Genomic DNA, 21,418 nt, shown 5'->3' with positions numbered 1-21,418 from the left:
CATCTACTGGAGTCTTCGTTGAAGCTCACTCCAGCTCATCTAAACCATCCCAGCCCATTCTCAACTGATTGGCCATATACATGACACATACCGTGCAAGTCTGCCCAGTACTGGCCTTAGTTCTTCAATATATACCATTATTTTCTGATTAGAGATCCTCTGTGTTCATCCATACTTTTTTGAATTCTGTAACCATTTTCCTATCCACCACCTCCCTCGGGAGTGCATTCCAGGCATCAACCGCCCTCCGCCTCCTCTTGAGCAATTTTTCGGCTAGCATGGGGGGTTAGCGCATGATGAAAAGTCCCGTGCGATAAAGCTGCTAATATGGCTTCGTAAAAGGAGCCTGAAATTTGAGAACTTTTGGCAAGATGAGATCTATGAACATTCCAGTCTAAAGGAATCAAAATGGCAAAAATGGATCTTAAATAGGATCTTAAATTCAATACAAATGCACTTAAATTGAATTCTGAGATACACTGGAAGCCAGTGTAATTCCTTGAGCAGAGTGGTTACGTGATCAAATTTACTCTTACCGAAAATAAGTTTAGCTGCAGTATGCTGTATTAATTGAAGTCTCTGCAGACTGACCTTTGAAAGACTCAAATACACTGAATTGTAGTAATCTAACCTTGACAAAATGATTGAACCAATACAGAGAAGTGTTGTTGGGGAAAAAGTGCTCTCACTCTTCTCAGAGCATGGAGGCTGAAAAAACACTTTTAAATAAGCGAGTTTAGTTGGCCCTTAAATGTAAGTGAAGAATTGATAACCCAGTATTAACGAGAAAAACTCAATTTTCAAAGATTCACCTGAGTCTAAGATCACAGCAGAAGGGAGGGAATCTAACTGAGCCAAGACATAAAAGCTTATTCTTGGCAGTATTTAGTTTCATCTGGACCATCATCACCCAGGACTGAAGTTTGGTAATGCAATGGTTAATATTGGATATCTAATTATTGAGATGAGGATCAACCTCAAGTAATATGAAGATATCAGCGTATGTTAGTAAAGTTTCTCAGGTATTCAAATTGTAATGTTTCAATGAACTCGTGTAGATGTTAAATAAGATTAGAGACAATGGAGAGCCCTGGGGAATATCACAAAGGGCTCTCTACAATTTTGAATTGGAACCTTTCATATTGACTGAGTAAGAGCGGGAAGATAGAAATTTATCAAACCAGTCTAGAACAATTTGATCAAGGCTGATTTCTGAAAGCAGGTAATGCAGAATATTGTGATTAACTACATCAAAAGCTTCAGAGAGATCGAGCTGAAGTAAGATAGCGTGCTTCTTACTAGATTATAACTGTTGAATCTTAGAAAGAAGTGAAACCAGAAGAGTTTCTGTACTGAAATTCAGGTGGAACCCATGCTGAAAAGGCAAAAGAATAGAAAATTTATCCAGATAACTTGAGAGTTGGGTGGCAACAATTGATTCCATAAGTTTAGTTAAGAGTGGTATGTTAGCAATCAGTCTATAGTGGGAGGTAACATTGGATCGAGCTCTGATTTTTTCAGAAGGGGAGTAAGACTTATTATACCCATATCATGTAAGAAAAATCCTGTTTCCAAAGCGTAATTTAATAATATACTCAGTCAATTGATCGCCTGAGGAGGAATATTGGCAAAAAGATAAGAGGGAAAAGGATCAAGAATACATTTACATCTCATCAATTTTGCACAAAGTTTTGAGACTTGAGACTTAGATACTGAGTCAAATGAATACCAGAAGCGATCAGCTGGCATCAACATAGAATTATCCTTAGAATCCCTTAAAAAGAGACCAAGGTTAACTGCAGAAAAATAATTCCTAATAGTAACAATTTGATCTTCAAAAAAAGAAGCAAAAGTCTGCTGTGGGTAGTAAAGCCTGAGAAGATGTATAATCATAATTGGTCAGTTTGTGCCAGAGTCTAAATAAGATGCTACTTTGATAATTAGAGTTAGCAATTTTATCTCCCAGCACATATGATTCCTTCTGATTTCTAATCCCAAAATGCATTACTCTGCACTTCTTTGCATTGAATTTTAGTTGCACGATATTAGACCGTTTCTCTAATTGTTGCAGATCCTTTTTGTTTTCCACACCTTCCTCAGTGTTTACTCTGTTACAAATCTTGGTATCATTCGCAAAGAGGAAAACCTTCCCTTCTAACCCTTCAGCAATGTCTCTCACAGACATATTGAAAAGGATCGGCCTCAGCACCAATCCCTGAGGGACTCTACTACTCACCTTTCCTTCCTCTGAGCGAATTCCATTAACCACCACTCTCTGGCATCTGTCCGTCAACCAGTTTCTAATCCAGTTCACAACTTTGGGTCCTAACTTCAGCCCATCAAGTTTGTTCAAGAGCCTCCTATGAGGAACCGTGTCAAAGGCTTTGCTGAAATCTAAGTAAATTACATCTAACATATGTCCTTGGCCCAATTCTCTGGTCACCCAATCAATGTTGCATGTAACCCATTAGATTCTAGGAATTTAACTATCATTTCTTTCAGCAACGCTTCCATTATTTTTCCAATAACTGAAGTGAGGCTTATAGGTCTGTAGTTTCCCGCTTCATCTCTGCGACCACTTTTGTGAATTGGCACCACATCCGCTCTTCTCCAATCCCCAGGAACCTCCCCCATCTCCAGAGATTTGTTGAACAAATCTTTAATAGGACCTGCTAGAACCTCTCTGAGCTCCCTCAATATCCTGGGATGGATCCTGTTCGGTCCCATCACTTTGTCCATTTTCAATTTTTCAAATTGTTCATAAACACTTTCTTCTATGAACAGTGCGGTATCTACACTATTCTCATGTGTATCTTTGCAAGACAATCTCGGTCCTTCTCCAGGATTTTCTTCCGTGAACACAGAAGTATTTGTTTAGCATGTTTGCTTTTTCCTCATAACTCTCCACATGTTGGTTCATAGCATCTTATAGGCTTGTAATTCCATTTTTCATCTTCCTTCTTTTACTAATATATCTGAAAAAAAAATTTGTCTCCTTTTTTACATTTTTAGCCATTTGCTCTTCCACTTGTGCTTTCGCTAGTCATATCTCTCTTGGCTTCTTTCAGTTTCACTTGGTAGTCCTTTCTGTACACCTCTTCTTGAGTTTTTTTTTAATATTTCACAAACGCCAACTCTTTTGCCTTTATTTTCACCACCATTAGTTTAGAGAACCTTATTGGTTTCCTTTTTCTCTTGTTTTTATTTATTTTCTTCACATAAAGTTCAGTAGCCATTTTTATTGCTCCTTTCAGCTTAGACCACTGATTTTCTACTTCTCTTATATCCTCCATTCCTTACAGTTCTTCCTTCGGGTACTCTCCTATTTTACTAAAGTCTGTATGTTTGAAATCTAGGACTATGAATTTTGTGTGGCTACCCTCCCCTTTAGCTGTTATATTGAACCAAACCATTTGATGATCACTACTTCCCAGGTGGGTACCCACTTGAACATTAGAGGTACTCTCCCCATTTGTGAGTACCAGTATCAGTTTTTTCCTCATGAATTTCATCACCATTTGTCTGAGCAGAGCCTCTTGAAAGGCATCCATAATCTCCCTACTTCTTTCTAATTCTGTAGAAGGAATTTTCAAGTCAGCATCCGGCAGATTGAAATCCCCCAACAGCAGCACCTCCTCTTTCCTTCCAAACTTTTGGATATCCATAATCAGATCTTTATCAATTTGTTGCATTTGAGTTGGAGATCTGTAGACCACACCCATGTAGATAGAAGTCCCATCTTCTCTTTTCAGAGCGATCCAAATCACTTCTTCCTCTCCCCAGGTCACCTGTATTTCAATTGCTTGGATATCGATCTTTACATAGAGAGCTACCCCTCCACCTTTTTGACCATCTCTGTCCTTCCTAAAAAGATTATATCCCAGTACGTTTGCATCCCATCCATGAGATTCATTGAACCATGTCTCTGTGATAGCAACAATATCCAGGCCTGTCTCCAACATCAGGGTTTGCAGATCATGAACTTTGTTGCTTAGACTGCGAGCGTTTGTGGTCATTGTCTTCCAGCTATCTTTCAGAGGTAAACTCCTTTTTTTCGTATAGTTTTTTGTTTAGTTTTGCTTCTTCTTGCATTGCTGAGAAGCAAGTTGCTATCTTTACTGCCATCACATCTTGTCTTTTGTTGGGGGTAGCCTCCATAATTGTGAAATCACATTGAAAAACACAAGAAAAAGTCTTTATCACTCAAGCCTTCTCCTTGCTAGGAAGGAACAATTCATTTGGTGAGGAATTCATCAAGGGGTTAATAGAATTAGCGTGTACTATATGCCAAAGCCTCATTCCATACCTATGGGCTTCTACCATTTGGTGCGTGCTAATTCCATTAATGTGAGTTAGAGCCATAACACCCCTTGATGAATCCCCCACTCAGTCTTAGTTATGTGAGCTAAACTGAGTGAATACTGTCTTCTTACAATCTTGCAGTATCATAAATGCACACTGTCATAGTTATAACCCATGTAATCAAAACATGTTCACCAGAGCTCAAATTTACAATGGTTGTAGTAAGTATTATGCAACTCACCATGTCCTGTCTGCAGGTAAATGTGGACATTGATTCTGAATGGCCAGTTTTGCCTCTCTGACCAAGTTTCCTTGTCTGGTTTTTCACATAATACTGCAATTCATTCTCTGAAAGAAAAAATAAATGAAGATTATTATTATTATTATTTAAATTTATTTGATATCCCACTTTTACCATCCAAGGACCTAAGCGGCTTACAAAGATACTTTTGATAAAAGAAGATGAACATGAGAATTGTAGTTCAAATGAGCAAAATGTTCAGAAAAGCATTACATGGTGCAGGTTTGATAACTAGAAATGATACGTTGTATAAACAGCAATGTTTAATTCTGTGTTAACATGAACAAACTCATATTTATCATGCATGAATGACTTCTTTTAGTCCTTTGCTATATCCCTTTGTTGACATATCTTTATTAATCTTGCAGTCTGTGGACATGATGTACATTTTCCATGCTTTTTAAAAATACAGTATATATTTTTATATATATATATATATATATATATATATATATATATAAAGTTGAGGCTTTCTACAAGCGTACTCCACCTCGATACCATTTAAGAAGCAAGCAGAGGGAGATGGAAGGGCCATCTCTAGTCAAGCATGGAAAACTCAAACTAACAAATCCAAAAACTCCTCAACTACAGACTAGATGCCGTCAACGCCCTGTTACATGCAAAAGTACAGCTGAGTTGGAAGCTGAAGAGATGGAGAAACTGCAACAGTACAAATTCAGAGCTCAGGAACTAGATCTCAGGATTCTAGAAGCAGGGCCAATCTTACCCAAGAAACCCACTGTTAAAAGTCCTACTAAACCAGTTGGCTTTGATTTTGAAATAGAGAAAAGGATTCAAGAACGTGCAGAAAAAGTGGTTGAGGAAGAAGAGAGATTTGTCTTCCATTCCAGACCATGATCAACCAAAATCTTGGAAAATGTTGTGGGTGTTCCAGAGAAGAAGGCTCTTCCCATTACAGTTCCAAAATCTCCGTCCTTTACACTAACTAACAGAATCCGTGTTCTGCGTCAAGATGAAGAGAAGGCAGAAGAAGTACCAACTATAAAAGCAAACCCAATGCCACACTATGGAGTGCCCTTCAGACCAAGAGCTCCAGAGAACAGACATGTGGAACTTTGCCCATTCTCCTTTGACACCAGAGACAAAGAAAGGCAACTACAAAAGCAGAAAATGATGGAAGCTCTAAAGAAAAAAGAGGTACCAAAGTTCAAAGCTTTTCCTTTGCCTGATTTTGAGCATATTAGCCTGCCAGAAAAGAAGGTGAAGATTATAACACAGCAGGAACCTTTTAAATTACAGATAGATGAGCGAGGAGCTGTCAAGACCCAGCACTGGAAAGAACAGATTAAAGAAGAGTTGAAACAGCAGAAGGAAGCAGCTTGTTTCAAGGCTCGTCCAAACACAGTTACTCACCAGGAGCCCTTTGTGCCAAGTAAAGAGAATCAGACACTGGCAGAGAACCTTTCTGGTTCCATAGTTCCGGAGAGCTTTGAACTTGCCACAGAAAAACGAGCCAGAGAACGCATGGTGTTTGAAAAGAAGATTGCTGAGAGAGAAAATCAGAAGATGATGCAAGAGGAAGAAGAGAGAGTTCAGAGGGAGGAGAAAGAGAAGGAAGAGACAGCTAGACTCCGACATGAACTGGTTCATAAGGCACAACCGGTACATAAATACAAGGGTGTTGAGGTGAAGGGCAGTGAAGTGCCTCTGACCATTCCCAAATCTCCTAATTATTCAGACAGATTTCAGTGTTAAAGCTGAATCTAAATGACTGGTGCATGTTCTCATCTCTTAGACGATAAGTTTTTCCTCCCTTTGGACTCTTTGTAAAAGGTGTTTTCATACAGCGTATATTCTTTAAGCTAAGGAGAAGGAATTTCCTTGCTCTTTTGGATATAGTGTGAATCTTAACTGTAAAACAAAACATCTGTAGTCAAGTCACATGGTGTACTGCTGTCACCATGAAGTTTTGAGACTCAAGAATAAATAAAATTGTGTGGCTCCTCTGCACAGCTGAAAGTATTTATCTTGTAACCTTCTTAATAGGACATTAATAAAGCATTAAATCTCTTCCTTTAAAAAAAAAAAAAAAAGATAGGAGGGGCCTTAGGCACCTGGGCCAATAAGGTCCTAGGCTCCTGTGGGTTGGGCAGGGGAGGGACAGGCTCACATTATTTAGATGGAGGTGGGGCTGCCAGCCAGCCAATGCGTAGACCCGTCTGATCGGCCAACTTGCTAGATGAACCCAGGGGGTTTCCAGGGAGGGGATTTTGTTTGGGGGGTCCGAGGAGGGAGGGGGGTTGGGGTGTTTTTTTGGAGAGGGGGTTCAGGGATAAGGGGGTTCATTGGGGAGGTCCAGTAGGAGGGATTGGGCATCCTCCTACTGGCAATCTTTGGAAAAGGGTGGACGGTCATTGGACAGGAGGGGTTGGGCTCCCTCCTGCTGCGATCGTACAGGGGTGGGAGGATTGGCAGCCATGGCCACTATACTTATCGTAGCAGGGCGATCTCTTGACATGATAAGTATAGCGGCCGTGTCTACAGCAACCCAGTTCTGTAACCGGCGTCTGTAACATGGACATAGGTTACAGAATTGGGTTTATTTTGGGTGGGACTAGGCTTGATTCTATATAGGACACCCTTCCCGGGCCTAAATGTACAGAGGCTGGAACACCCTGGTAGATGTATAGAAAGACAGTTTTGATTATCGGCACTTGGACATCCTGGCGATTAGGACATCCAACTGCCGATTTAGGATGCTTTTTGGACGTCTATGTTTTTTGATTATGAGCCTGATTGTCTGAATATGGAACTGGAGTTGTGGTATTAGATTGGTTTTAAAAATTTTTGAATAGATCATATGAGGTGAAAAAGATAGAACTTTATCTAATTTTTGGGCTCCTCCTTGTGAAATTCCTTGGGGATCTCCTTTATTGCCCATTTTGTTTAATATCATTATGATATCTTTAAAATCTATAGTTATTTGGGGAGTACCAGTATTCTTATGCTGATGATATATTACATCTTGTATAGAGAAAATTGAGCATTGAGCTACTATTAATAGCCTTAGACTTAATACAACAAAGACCAAGGTCCTTTGGTTGGGTAACACACCTCCTTCTCTTCCCTCTACTCCTTTGAATGGAGGAGATATTATGGATATAGTGATTTTATCAAGGGTTCTTGGTTTTATAACAGACTGTAGTTTGTCCTTTTAAATGCAAGTAAATCATATATATAAGAAGTGTTCTTTAGGATGAAACAGCTGCAGTCTATTTGCCATTATTTTTATGATTCTCACTTTAGTGTCTTAATTCAGGCCTTGGTCTTGTCACAACTAGACTATTCAAGCTCGCTTTATTATGGAATTTCAGCTAAATTGCTGAAAAAAATGGCAGTTCTCGCAAAATACAGCAATAAGATTAACTTTTATGAAATTATGGTTCAAACATATGACCCCACTGATGGTTGCAGCACATTGACACCCCGTACAAGCTTGGATTATATACAAACTAGCATGTTTGATATTTAAGATATTACATAGTGGAATTTCTGAAGATGTTACAGATCTTATTCAAATCTTATTTGGCAGAAGAGTTACAATCTACTTTGATTTTAATGTTTCCTTCCTTTAGAGGTATAAAATATATGGTTTTCTCAAGACTTATTTATTTATTTAATTCATTTTTTATTCCATTGACCCAAAGAGCTACTTATGAAGCTATTTCTGTGTGAAATATTCTTCCTCCTACAGTTAAATTAATTGCTTTCTATGAAATGATTTGAAGGAGTCTTAAGACAACTATTTCAGAGATTTCTAACTTATCGCTGCTTTGGTAACTTTGACATATTTTTTGTGCTTTCTATAAACTTTTTGGGGAATAATAATGGTATATAAAACCCAGATTAAATTAAATTAGATTCAAGACAAAACTGGGCGTCCAATTGGCAGATGAAATTTAGGGCCTCTTTTACAAAGCCGTGCTAGTGGCTGCCCTGCACTAACGGCCCCGAAGCCCATAGAGATTTAAAGGGCTTCGAGGCTGTTGTCGTGCGGCTTTGTAAAAGAAGCAGTTGATGTGAATAAATGCAAAATTATGCACATTGGGAAGAATAACTTAAATCACAGATACCGGATGCTAGAGTCCACCTTAGGGGTTAGTGCCCAAGAAAAGGATCTGGGTATCATTGTAGACAATACGATGAAACCTTCTGCCCAATGTGTGGCGGCAGCCAAAAAAGCAAACAAGATGCTGGGAATTATTAAAAAAAGGATGGTTAACAAGACTAAGAATGTCATAATGCCCCTGTATCGCTCCATGGTGTGACCTCATCTGGAGTATTGCGTTCAATTCTGGTCTCCTTATCTCAAGAAAGATATAGTGGCACAAGAAAAGGTTCTAAGAAGATCAACCAAGATGGTAAAGGGGATGGAATTCCTCTCGTATGAGGAAAGACTAAAATGGTTAGGGCTCTTCAGCTTGGAAAAGAGACGGCTGAGGGGAGATATGATTGAAGTCTACAAAATCCTGAGTGGAGTAGGAGGGGTACAAGTGGATCGATTTTCATTCCTTCAAAAATTACAAAGACTAGGGGACACTCGATGAAGTTACAGGGAAATACTTTTAAAACCAATAGGAGGGAATTTTTTTTTCACTCAGAGAATAGTTAAGCTCTGGAACGCGTTGCCAGAGGATGTGGCAAGAGCGGATAGCATAGCTGGTTTTAAGAAAGGTTTGGACAAGTTCCTGGAGGAAAAGTCCATAGTCTGTTACTGAGAAATACATGGGGGAAGCCACTGCCCTGTATTGGTAGCATGGAATGTTGCTACTCCATGGGTTTTAGCCAGGTACTAGTGATCTGGATTGGCCACTGTGAGAACAGACTACTGGGCTCAATGGACCATTGGTCTTACCCAGTAAGGCTTTTCTTATGTTCTTAACTTCTACATATGTCTTTTTTTAAGTTCAGTCTTTTTATTGTTTTTCTAATATATAATAAAACACATAAACCGCAAACACTGTCTTGCAGATAAACAATCCTTGACGTATATGGCCACAACTGGCAAGCTAGTAGCATTTAAACTTTCAAAAATAAATTTGTCAGTTACTAATCGCTGTTGGTCTTGTCTCTAAAATATCGGCACTTTAGACCATATGATCTATCATTGTCCTCAACCACAACTTTACTGGTCTGCCATTTGGTCAACAATATGTAAGATAAATATGTAAGATATTGCCCATAATTGAAGATATATCCTTTCCTATACTCATATTTGGAGCACAAGCTCTCACATCTCCTCTACACAAATATGATTCCAAATTACTTAAATGTTTACTGTTAATAGCATTTAAAACTATCCTGTCATCTTGGAAAGACTTTTCTTCTCTTCATCATATTACATGGTGGAATATTGTCTGTCATTACTGTAAATTTGAGAAAGTTGCAGCTGAAAAAACAAACTCGTTGTCATCTTATGATAAAGTATGGTCCAGAGTTTTGAACTATTGTGCGGAATGATGTATCTGATCACAATGCTTAAACCCTCTTTACTTTATTTTGTCATTTTTATTTTGGTGCTATTTTAACACTATGGGTTTCTTTTACGAAGGTGCGCTAGGGCCTTAACGCACGCAATAGCGCACGTTAAATTCCTGAGCGCGCTAGCCGCTACCGCCTCCTTTTCAGGAGGCGGTAGATTTTTGGCTACCGCGCGGTAATTTTGTGTGTGCGCTAAAAACCCTAGCGCACCTTCGTAAAAGGAGCCCTATGTGCAATAGAATTATGTCTTATTGATTTTTAATTTGCTTTATAATGGAGATATCCTATATACCTGTTTAAAGTGTGAATGGCATTGGCATAAGGCACAATCTGTCAGATTCTACATATCATGCAAGATTTGTGCACAAAAATTTTGGCATGCTTAATTTAATTGAACGTGAGGTGATGTTGTAAATCACCCTAATTACCTTATACCCACACTGTTTTCACACTCTCAGCCCTCAGAGATGCCACCAGGGGATCAAAAGATCATATCCTCTGGCTTTATGCACCTAATCGTCATAGGGTTGATGCTATACTTTTAGGTATGTTTATAATTTTGTTGTTTTTTACTTTTTCTATATTTAAATTTTTAACTCTTATGATAATTTTAAAACAATAAATATTACTAAAGAGTATTAGTACTTAGCTTTATACGGAGTGGTTGCTGGAAAGGGATAAACAAGCCAACATGTTTCACCCGTGAAGGGGGTTTCCTCAGGGCTACTACCCCTGTAACAAAGAAGGCTCGCTTCAGTAAAAAACTAAGTCAAATAACATACACTTTATGAATATAACAGTTCTACCTGTACCTTTTTTATGTTCGTTATTCACGACGTGACCACCCGATCTAAGTTTTAAAGATGGCCGCGGCGTGTTCAATTACATCTTTAAATATTCCCGCAACGGGAGGAAGTGACGTCATCGTGGCTGATGGCAGCCTAGAGCGATAGCTCCGCGGACCCCCGTGCTGTTTTTGGCGATCTTCGCGCGAGTTCGCGTGCCTGCACTGTCTGCCTCCCTCAGCTTGTTTGTGAAGCTGCCTTGCTGCGTCTCGATGGCGACGCGAAAAAAACAAACAGATATTAAAGCGTTCTCCTCACCGATCCCGAATGGGCCTCTTAAACCTGGCTCTAAAATGGCGCCCGATCCGGCCGCGGCTGCGGAGGGCCCACCTGCTGATGCAACGCTGCCGACTCTACAGCTGGAGATGCGTGGTTGGTTCCAAGAACTGAAATCTGAAATCTCTGCAGTTCGAGCTGATATCCATGCTGTTGTTGCTGAGCTAAAACGAGAGGTGGGTGAAATCGGAAATCGGGTGGGAGAGACGGAGGTTGCAGTGGAAGCACATGGCTCTGAAATAACACAGCTGAGAGGCAGGATTGCAGCGCTGGAGGAAAAGGCTGATGTGAGCACCCTTAAGCTGGAGGATCTGGAGAATCGCTCCAGACGGTGCAACCTTCGCTTTCGGGGTGTGCCAGACACTGTTTCTGACCCTCGCTGTATGGAGGTGATTGATCATATATGTATACAGGCACTAGAGACTGCTGGCTTGCCTGTGGAAGTGGGTAAACCATTGCTGGATAGGGCACACCGCATACCTGGCCCTCGTGATGTGAACCGCCCTCGTGATGTTGTGGCTTGTTTCCATCGCTATATGGATAAGGAGCATGTGCTTAGGGCGGTGAGGCGCTCTGGGGGAACTGTGAAATGGGAAGAAGCGGACATTGATGTTTATCCTGATATAGCTCCAGCAACCCTGGCCCGCCGTCGCACGTATAGAGACTGCACCCGTATACTGCAGGAGCGCAGTGTTCGATATAGATGGATTTATCCCATCGGACTGGCTTTTACACATGCAGGCAAGACCTACACTGCAATAACTGTGGCGGATGTTCAGGCTCGAATGGTGGAAGCAGGTTTGATGGCAGCTTCAGAAATGGCACCACTTCCTCAGAGGTCTCCTGTGCCCAAATCAGGAAGAGGGCTGGGATGGCAGAGAGTGGCTAGATCGGCTGCAGCTCGTCGCCCTTTGGAGACAGCTGCCCCCTCACCCACTTGAACATTTATATTTGTGCACTGTGATTAAGAAATTTTGTGCTGTGACTGTTTTTTCTTCTCTTTGCTGAGCGACATCTGTCGCGAAGATTGTTTATAGGGCTTGTTCTGGGGGTCCCTTTGTGAACTGTTTCTCTACACTTCCTGTACCATGGTTACCAGGTGCTTCGGTGGCTGGACCATGTGGGGTATTGTTGGGGGGTTGGGGGGAGGGGGGGGTGTTGGTGCTGGGAAAAGTGGTGACCGAGTGCTTTCTTGTATGATTGTATGGAAGAGTGTTTGTATAATGTTTCTCTTAAGGTTACGATTGCAGGGGTTGGTTGATTTGGCTGCTTTGGAACTAATGGTTGATTTGGTAATGCTGTGCTTTTTCTTTTCTGGTACAAATGGATAAACTCACTTTGCTATCTTATAATGTACATGGGCTGAATTCTCCACAAAAACGACGCTTGTTATTTAAAGAAATGAGCCGCCTGAATAGTGCGGTTGGATTTATTCAGGAGACCCATTTTCAATCTCACTATGAGAAATTGCTTACACACCACAACTACCCACACGTTTTCCTTTCTTCTAATAAGGTTCGGAAAAAGACCCAGGGGGTGGGCATCTTAATACATAAACGTGTCCAGGTGGTGTTGAGAGAGGTGGTGCGGGATGTTGAGGGCCGCTACATATTGGTCAAGGCTGAGTTGGATGGTGCCTTGTATAGTTTGCTGAATGTCTATGCCCCAAACGCTGGTCAGGGGGCCTTCTTTACGTTGTTAGAACGTGTGCTGTTAGATCATGTAGAAGGTACACTCCTTGTGGGTGGAGATTTTAACCTTACTTGCTATCCTCAGGAGGATAATTCAAATTCATCCATCCGCTACGCTAGAGGCGACAGAAGAGCTTTGCTGCGCTTCTTGCGTAGGCATGATTTGATAGATGTGTGGCGTTATTTACATCCAGGCACGCGAGATTACACATTTTATTCATCGAAACATAATTCCTATACTAGAATTGATATGTGGATGCTACCTCGTATTGCTTTGCCTCGAGCCCTGGCCTCCAGTATTGAGCCCCGGGTGTGGTCAGATCATGCTCCTTTGACTCTGGAGTTACAGATTGGACAGGTTAGAGGCGGCCGTCGCTTGTGGCGTATGAATGACTCTTTGTTAAAAGATCCCAATACCTTGACTCTTTTAGAGACGGATGTCGAGGAATTTTTTGCATTCAACGACATAGCTGGCATTAATGTTGCAATTCTTTGGGAAAGTTTTAAAGCTACCCTTAGGGGTTGTTGTATCTCGAGGGGGTCGTACAGAAATCAATGTCGAGTGGCACGCAGATTAGAATTAGTGTCTCGCCTTCGACGCCTAGAGAATGCTCACAAGAGAGCCCCGTCGGTGGCTGGGGGGGTTGCGTTGACGGAGTGCCGGAGAGATTTACAAGAACTTGATTTAGAGGGCATGGCTTGGGCCCTGCAGAGGCGGAAACAACAGTATTTTGAATGGGGTGGTAGGGCAGGCCGCTTGTTAGCTGCACAGATCAAGCAAACTCAAGCACAACACTCCATAACTCGGATTCGTAATGATTCGGGTCAGCTTTGTGTGGATGATGGGGACATCCATCAGGCTTTTTTATCCTTCTATCAGACTCTGTACACTCCGGAAATTGAATCCACGGAGGGGGAGATTGAGGCTTTTCTATCTAACGTTACCTTGCCTTGTTTGGCGGAAGTTGATGCGGAGTGGCTCTCTTCCCCTATTCAACCCGCTGAGGTGGTGGCTGCCATACGTCATCTGGCTGCTTCCAAGGCACCGGGTGTTGATGGCTTTTCCCCCCTGTTTTATAAGAAAATGGAGGCCCATATAGTCAATCCTCTGACTAGATTGTTTAATTCTTTTCTGGAGGGGGATTGTCTGCCGTATTCGTTTCGTCAGGCAGCGGTCTCCCTTCTTCTTAAACCTGGGAAAGATCCCCTCCTTTGTGGGTCTTACCGCCCTATTTCATTGTTAGGAGTTGATTATAAGCTGTTTACTCGTATTTTGGCAGTCCGGTTACAACGCTTTCTGCCTTACCTAGTTCATGGAGATCAATGTGGCTTTATTTCAGGGAGGCAACCTGGTGATAATATCCGAAGAGTGTTAGATCTTATTGGAGTGGCCCATCAAAATTCTGTTCCGGCAGTCCTGTTATCAGTTGACGCTGAAAAAGCCTTTGATAGGGTTTATTGGCCGTTTATGTTAGCGGCCTTGAAGAAAATGGGCATTTCGGGTGCTTTTCTACACTGGGTGACTTTATTATATGCTGCCCCGGAGGCTTGTCTAAGAGTTAATGGAAGATATACTGCTAATTTTATGATCCGTAGAGGAACTAGGCAGGGGTGCCCTTTGTCACCACTGATTTTCGCGCTGGTCATGGAACCTTTAGCAGCCTCTATACGTGCGAATGCTGACATTCGGGGAATTGTGGTGGGTGGTGAAGAGCATAAGATTTTATTGTATGCTGATGATATTTTGTTTACCTTGACCCACCCACTTCGTTCTCTGACGGAGGCGCTTCGTGTTTTGACTACATTTGGTGTGGTAGCTGGCTTTAAAATTAACATCGAAAAATCTGAATTGCTTAACATTTCCCTTCCGGACTTATTGGTGACGGACTTACGTACTAGGTTCTCGTTTCGATGGGCGGCTAAATCCATTAGATACCTTGGTGTGCGTATATCTCGAAGACTTACTGACCTTTTTGAATTGAATTACCCTCCGTTGCTTAGAACTGTATTTGCCGATCTGGACCGATGGGAGGGATTGAGATTGTCTTGGATGGGTAGGATTAGTGCTTTGCGTATGAATGTGCTGCCTCGTTTTTTGTATCTGTTCTCCTGCCTACCTCTCTCAATTCCTAAACGGTTCTTGCTTAGGCTACAAAGGCGGGCCTTTGCTTATATCTGGACACGTAAACCCCCTAGGGTGCGGAGGGAACGTATGTACTGGGACAGATTACATGGGGGAATGGGTGTTCCTGATTTTTCTACATATTACTATGCATCCCAATTGCAGGGACTATTTCATTGGGCATATCCCTCCCAACGCTGGGTCTCACTAGAACAGGCCTTACAACCTACTTACCCTTTGGCAGCAGTGCCCTGGCTGTCTTTTGATATCCTTCGGGATCTGCAGACTGAGACATCTTATGGGATGGAATGTACTTTGCATGCGTGGAGCCGGGTTCGACGAGCTTGGTTCCCACGTCAGCGCTATTTTTATGCTACTCCCATTAGATTTGCCCCTGATTTTCTGCCTGCTAAAGATACTGGGATTTTTCGGCGTTGGGAAATGGAGGGTCTTAGGGTCCTAGGTCAGCTGGTAGTGGGTGGACAACTGGTACCCTTTGCTGCCTTACAATCCATATATGATCTCCCCTCGACTGACTTTTTCGCCTATGTCCAACTTCGAGATTTTATGGTGAAGAGGGTGATCCCAGAGTGGGAAGGGGCAGACTCTGCTTTCTTACAAGTTTTTAGGATGGGATCTGGGGTAGGCCTTATTTCCCGTCTCTATAGGGCTCTTTTATACACTCGACCACAGGCCCACACATATGAACATCGTTGGGAACTCTTGCTAGGGAGGGCTTTGGAATATCGACAATGGGATTGTCTTTATGGTACACTGCTGAGAGTCTCCTTGGCATCTCCCTTAGTGGAGCAGGGGTATAAAATGCTATTTCAGTGGTACCTCACGCCTGAAAAGGTGCATCGTTTCTATCACTGTGGGAACGGGCACTGTTGGCGCAACTGTGGGTGTCTGGGCTCCTTTGGGCATGTGTGGTGGGATTGTACTAAGATTGTACCTTTTTGGAAGATGGTTCAACGACTGCTGATTGATGTGTTACGCTTACCCATCCTATTGCGTATGGAAACATTTTTACTTAACTATCCTTTGGGAAGTTTGGATGTGGATCAGAATCATTTTGTGGCCCTGGTTGCTACGGCAGCCAGACTTTTAGTGGCTACATATTGGAAGCGGGACTCTTTGCCTTCTCGTACTGAACTGTTACATAAGGTTGACCAAATTTACTTAATGTCCAAATTGACTGCTCTAAATAATGATTCCTGTGGATTGTTTCATCGACAGTGGTCTCGATATAGCTCCTGGCGAGGTCTACTTTGAAACTTTTCTTATTTTTCTTTTGCATCTTCCTTTGTTTTAGGCTTATATTGTATCACTCGGTGGGGGGGGTGGGGGGGGTTTTGTTGTTTCATGTGGGCAATGTACTTTTGCTGTTGGCATACTGCCTGTGTACTGTTTTCATTTTGTTTAATAAAAAATTTTAAACTTCAAAAAAAAAAAAAAAAAAAAAAAAAAAAAATATTCCCGCAACCCGGATGTGGGCGGGGTAAAGGGAGGGACAATATCCCAGCCGATACTACACCCAAAACCGGGAAGGGGATTGTTTACAATATGTCAATTCATATTTCTTACCTCCTATCATCATTTGAAGGAGGGGAAAATACACTCCCAGGAAACATCATAGTAGGGATGGCCATTCAAGTTCTAAATTCAAACCGTGGGGAACAACCGTATTTAAACGGTATATCCATCTTTGCTCCAGGTAGTTCAACCTGGCTTCTAAATTACCCTCCATATCTTGTATACATAAGTTGTCAATAATTCTCCACCTAATGTGGTCTAACCGATGTTGTTTAGACTGCCAGTGATGAACTAAGGGTGCTGTCAGGTTTCCCGTGACAATCCTGGATTTATGCTCATTGAGCCTCACTTGGATAGCACGTCTGGTGCGACCTACATATACCTTGGGGCACGGGCAGATGATAATGTATATGACCCATGCTGACTTGCAATTGGTGTGTGTTCGAGCTTGGATGACCCTCCCCGTTTGTGGGTCACACCATTCAGTACCCACAATCGTCTTTTCACACCATTGACATTGGGTGCAGGGGGAATGGGAGCCCAGAGAAGAGTAAACAGGAGTACGACGTTTTAGTAACTGTCCAATGGTGTTACCTTTTGTAAATGTAATAAGGGGGAACTCATCTAAACCCCTAAGATTTTTCAAAATGGACCAGTGTTGCTTTATGGATCTCACTATGGTGTGTACTACCACAGAATAGGGTAATATACACACCATTTTCCTCTCCTCCCTGATGGATTTGGCATCCTTCCCCGAATGTTGTAAAAGGGTCTCTCGATGAGAAAACCGGGCCCTTAAATACGCTTGGCGTATACATTTTTCCGGATACCCCCGAACTCGAAACCTATGGCTGATATCTTTGGCTACCCGTTGGAACTCACTAAGCTCAGAACATACCCTTCTGGCCCTTAAGAATTGACTAATGGGGAGACTGGTCTTAAGTTTATGGGGGTGGAAACTAGCAAAATGTAACAAAGTGTTCCTCGCCACAGGTTTTCTATAGAGGGTGGTCTCAAAAGATAACCCAACCCTATGTACTGTAATGTCCAAAAAGTCAATTTGAAGGGGATTGTAAGTGGCTGTAAATTGCAAATTTTTATCCACTGAATTAATCCATTGTACAAAAGTTAATAATTCAGTCTCTGATCCAGTCCAAATGAAGAATATATCGTCTAGGAACCTAAGCCATAGTTTTATGCTGGAGCTATATTGCGCAGATGTATAGATATTAAGTTCCTCAAACCGGCCCACATAGAGGGTGGCTACCGAGGGGGCAAAAGTAGCCCCCATAGCGACACCCTGGACTTGTTTATAATAGGTACGTTCATATGAAAAATAGCTTTCTTCTATGACCCACTTGGCCAATGACATTAGAAATTGTGTGGTAATTCTTTGCGGTTCTTGTCTAGCTTCCAAAGTTTCTCTGATGATATCCATAGCCCCATTCTGTGGAATCTTCGTGTACAGGGACACTATGTCAAGAGTTACCATCCAACATTTGGAAGGAAGGTCTGTGACCTCATCAAGCTTTCTAATGAAATGAGAGGAATCCTTTAAATATGAACGAACCTGTACTGCTGCTTGTTTTAAAAAAATGTCCAAGAACTTCGATAGCGGCTCCAGAATACTGTTTCTCGTGTTTACTATGGGCCTACCCGGTGGATTCTGAAGATTTTTATGTATCTTCGGTACAAAACGAATGGTAGGAGTTTTAGGAAATTTCTCCAAAAGAAATCCATATTCATGTTTGGTAATGAGTTTCTCCTCATATGCTTTAGTAACATAATCGAATATGGTCTTAGCCAATTGATCTCCTGGGTTACTAGTCATAGGGGTATATGATATAGTGTCCCCTAATTGTCTCATTGCTTCCATAGTGTAGCTACGACGGTCCTGGACTTTTGTACAATGGATTAATTCAGTGGATAAAAATTTGCAATTTACAGCCACTTACAATCCCCATCAAATTGACTTTTTGGACATTACAGTACATAGGGTTGGGTTATCTTTTGAGACCACCCTCTATAGAAAACCTGTGGCGAGGAACACTTTGTTACATTTTGCTAGTTTCCACCCCCATAAACTTAAGACCAGTCTCCCCATTAGTCAATTCTTAAGGGCCAGAAGGGTATGTTCTGAGCTTAGTGAGTTCCAACGGGTAGCCAAAGATATCAGCCATAGGTTTCGAGTTCGGGGGTATCCGGAAAAATGTATACGCCAAGCGTATTTAAGGGCCCGGTTTTCTCATCGAGAGACCCTTTTACAACATTCGGGGAAGGATGCCAAATCCATCAGGGAGGAGAGGAAAATGGTGTGTATATTACCCTATTCTGTGGTAGTACACACCATAGTGAGATCCATAAAGCAACACTGGTCCATTTTGAAAAATCTTAGGGGTTTAGATGAGTTCCCCCTTATTACATTTACAAAAGGTAACACCATTGGACAGTTACTAAAACGTCGTACTCCTGTTTACTCTTCTCTGGGCTCCCATTCCCCCTGCACCCAATGTCAATGGTGTGAAAAGACGATTGTGGGTACTGAATGGTGTGACCCACAAACGGGGAGGGTCATCCAAGCTCGAACACACACCAATTGCAAGTCAGCATGGGTCATATACATTATCATCTGCCCGTGCCCCAAGGTATATGTAGGTCGCACCAGACGTGCTATCCAAGTGAGGCTCAATGAGCATAAATCCAGGATTGTCACGGGAAACCTGACAGCACCCTTAGTTCATCACTGGCAGTCTAAACAACATCGGTTAGACCACATTAGGTGGAGAATTATTGACAACTTATGTATACAAGATATGGAGGGTAATTTAGAAGCCAGGTTGAACTACCTGGAGCAAAGATGGATATACCGTTTAAATACGGTTGTTCCCCACGGTTTGAATTTAGAACTTGAATGGCCATCCCTACTATGATGTTTCCTGGGAGTGTATTTTCCCCTCCTTCAAATGATGATAGGAGGTAAGAAATATGAATTGACATATTGTAAACAATCCCCTTCCCGGTTTTGGGTGTAGTATCGGCTGGGATATTGTCCCTCCCTTTACCCCGCCCACATCCGGGTTGCGGGAATATTTAAAGATGTAATTGAACACGCCGCGGCCATCTTTAAAACTTAGATCGGGTGGTCACGTCGTGAATAACGAACATAAAAAAGGTACAGGTAGAACTGTTATATTCATAAAGTGTATGTTATTTGACTTAGTTTTTTACTGAAGCGAGCCTTCTTTGTTACAGGGGTAGTAGCCCTGAGGAAACCCCCTTCACGGGTGAAACATGTTGGCTTGTTTATCCCTTTCCAGCAACCACTCCGTATAAAGCTAAGTACTAATACTCTTTAGTAATATTTATTGTTTTAAAATTATCATAAGAGTTAAAAATTTAAATATAGAAAAAGTAAAAAACAACAAAATTATAAACATACCTAAAAGTATAGCATCAACCCTATGACGATTAGGTGCATAAAGCCAGAGGATATGATCTTTTGATCCCCTGGTGGCATCTCTGAGGGCTGAGAGTGTGAAAACAGTGTGGGTATAAGGTAATTAGGGTGATTTACAACATCACCTCACGTTAAGAAAATCTTTGTGACTTCACCTTATACAGAATTTGAAGTGTTCAAGCCTATCTTCCAAACCAAATAATTTAATTGAACAACACATTTAAAACTATCAATAATTGGGTTCTAACAATCACTTATTGAGGTTAATTGGCATGCATTAGAATTTGTGCATGCTTCTGGTTGGTCATATGCATTGTTACAGAATATTGCCTCAGCACCAGCATTTATACCAGGTTTTAGCAGGCATAAGTTTGGTGCCCCAAGACTGGATATGGGAATTAGCACCGGCTGGCGTGGTTGTCAATCAATTGCATAGCGCAAGTGTCATAGAGGTAGGTACCAATATATCGGGCAAGGTTTTACCTGGCCTAATTTACCTGTGCCTAACTCAGATACCTAGAAACATTTAAGTTTACCATGCCTATTCACCACCCCGTAGCCATGCCTACTTTTCAGATAGACATCATTAGGCAATAGAGGGTGCCTAAACTTAGGCATTTCTAGGTGCCATGCGGATATCCATGCACAATCTTAATTATCAATAAAAATAATTGTTTAAAAAAATATTCAGGCCCACTTTTAACATGCTGCATTAGGGTTTTTTTATCGCCAGCCATTGCGGTAAAAACTCCAATGCTCATAAAATTCCTATGAGCATTGTAGCTTTTACCACAGCATCCGGCGATAAAAACTCTAATGCGGCTTGATAAAAGGAGACCTTATAAATTTATACAAGCAAAACTTGAAAAAAAAGCACATTTTAGAAAAACATTGATGAAATAACATTCTTCAAAAATCTCAAAATATTGTGCTACACAGTCCACAAAAAGGGGAAAACCCAAAAGTAATAAACCCTTGAAGCAACAGTAAGGAAATAAAGGAGGGAGTAAGAAATCTTGTGGGAGTAAGAAATCCTCAATAATATTTCTTTGATTAAACCTAATCAAACTGGGAATGCTACCAATTGTTTAGCCTCTATCAGAAACTGTAGTTGATCAGTAGATTATTGGAGGAAATAACCACCACACATTTACAAGTATAACAAAGTTAAAAAGTGCCTTCCAGTGTCTGAAATCACTATCTATATGGTAGAAATTTCTTCTTTCTTTCCTGAGTAGTTTTTGTAAGATCATGGAAAACCTAAATCTATTGACTCAAGATGGCACTTAATGGAGAGGACATAAGAACATAAGAAGCGCCATCTCCTTATCAGACCATTGGTCCATCAAGTGCGGCGATCCGCACACGCGGAGGCCCTGCCAGGTG

The 21,418-nt window shown here is 41.5% G+C and overlaps 2 protein-coding genes across 12 annotated transcripts in view; one reads left to right on the top strand and one right to left on the bottom strand.

Moving 5' to 3' along the window:
* ST18 (ST18 C2H2C-type zinc finger transcription factor) overlaps positions 1-21,418 on the bottom strand; it is a 684,113-nt gene that overhangs the window by 324,589 nt on the left and 338,106 nt on the right. For all 11 annotated transcript variants that reach the window (XR_004538340.1, XM_033933682.1, XM_033933686.1 and 8 more), the window contains one exon: positions 4,544-4,650. Coding sequence is in view for 10 of the 11 variants with exons in the window: in XM_033933682.1 (XP_033789573.1) it covers positions 4,544-4,650 (107 nt within the window). In the remaining variant the exon portion in view is untranslated. The remainder of the gene's footprint in view (positions 1-4,543; positions 4,651-21,418) is intronic.
* Positions 4,771-6,625, top strand: LOC117355770 (targeting protein for Xklp2-B-like). The gene is given in 2 exon segments (XM_033934789.1): positions 4,771-4,825; positions 5,067-6,625. Coding segments are annotated over 2 exon segments (1,308 nt in total). The 3' UTR covers positions 6,320-6,625.

This window comes from Geotrypetes seraphini, chromosome 2 (genome assembly GCF_902459505.1).
Source record: "Geotrypetes seraphini chromosome 2, aGeoSer1.1, whole genome shotgun sequence".
Classification (NCBI taxonomy): domain Eukaryota; kingdom Metazoa; phylum Chordata; class Amphibia; order Gymnophiona; family Dermophiidae; genus Geotrypetes; species Geotrypetes seraphini.
The sequence above is the reverse complement of the archived record's forward strand: the minus strand, read 5'-3'. Positions and strand labels throughout refer to the sequence as shown.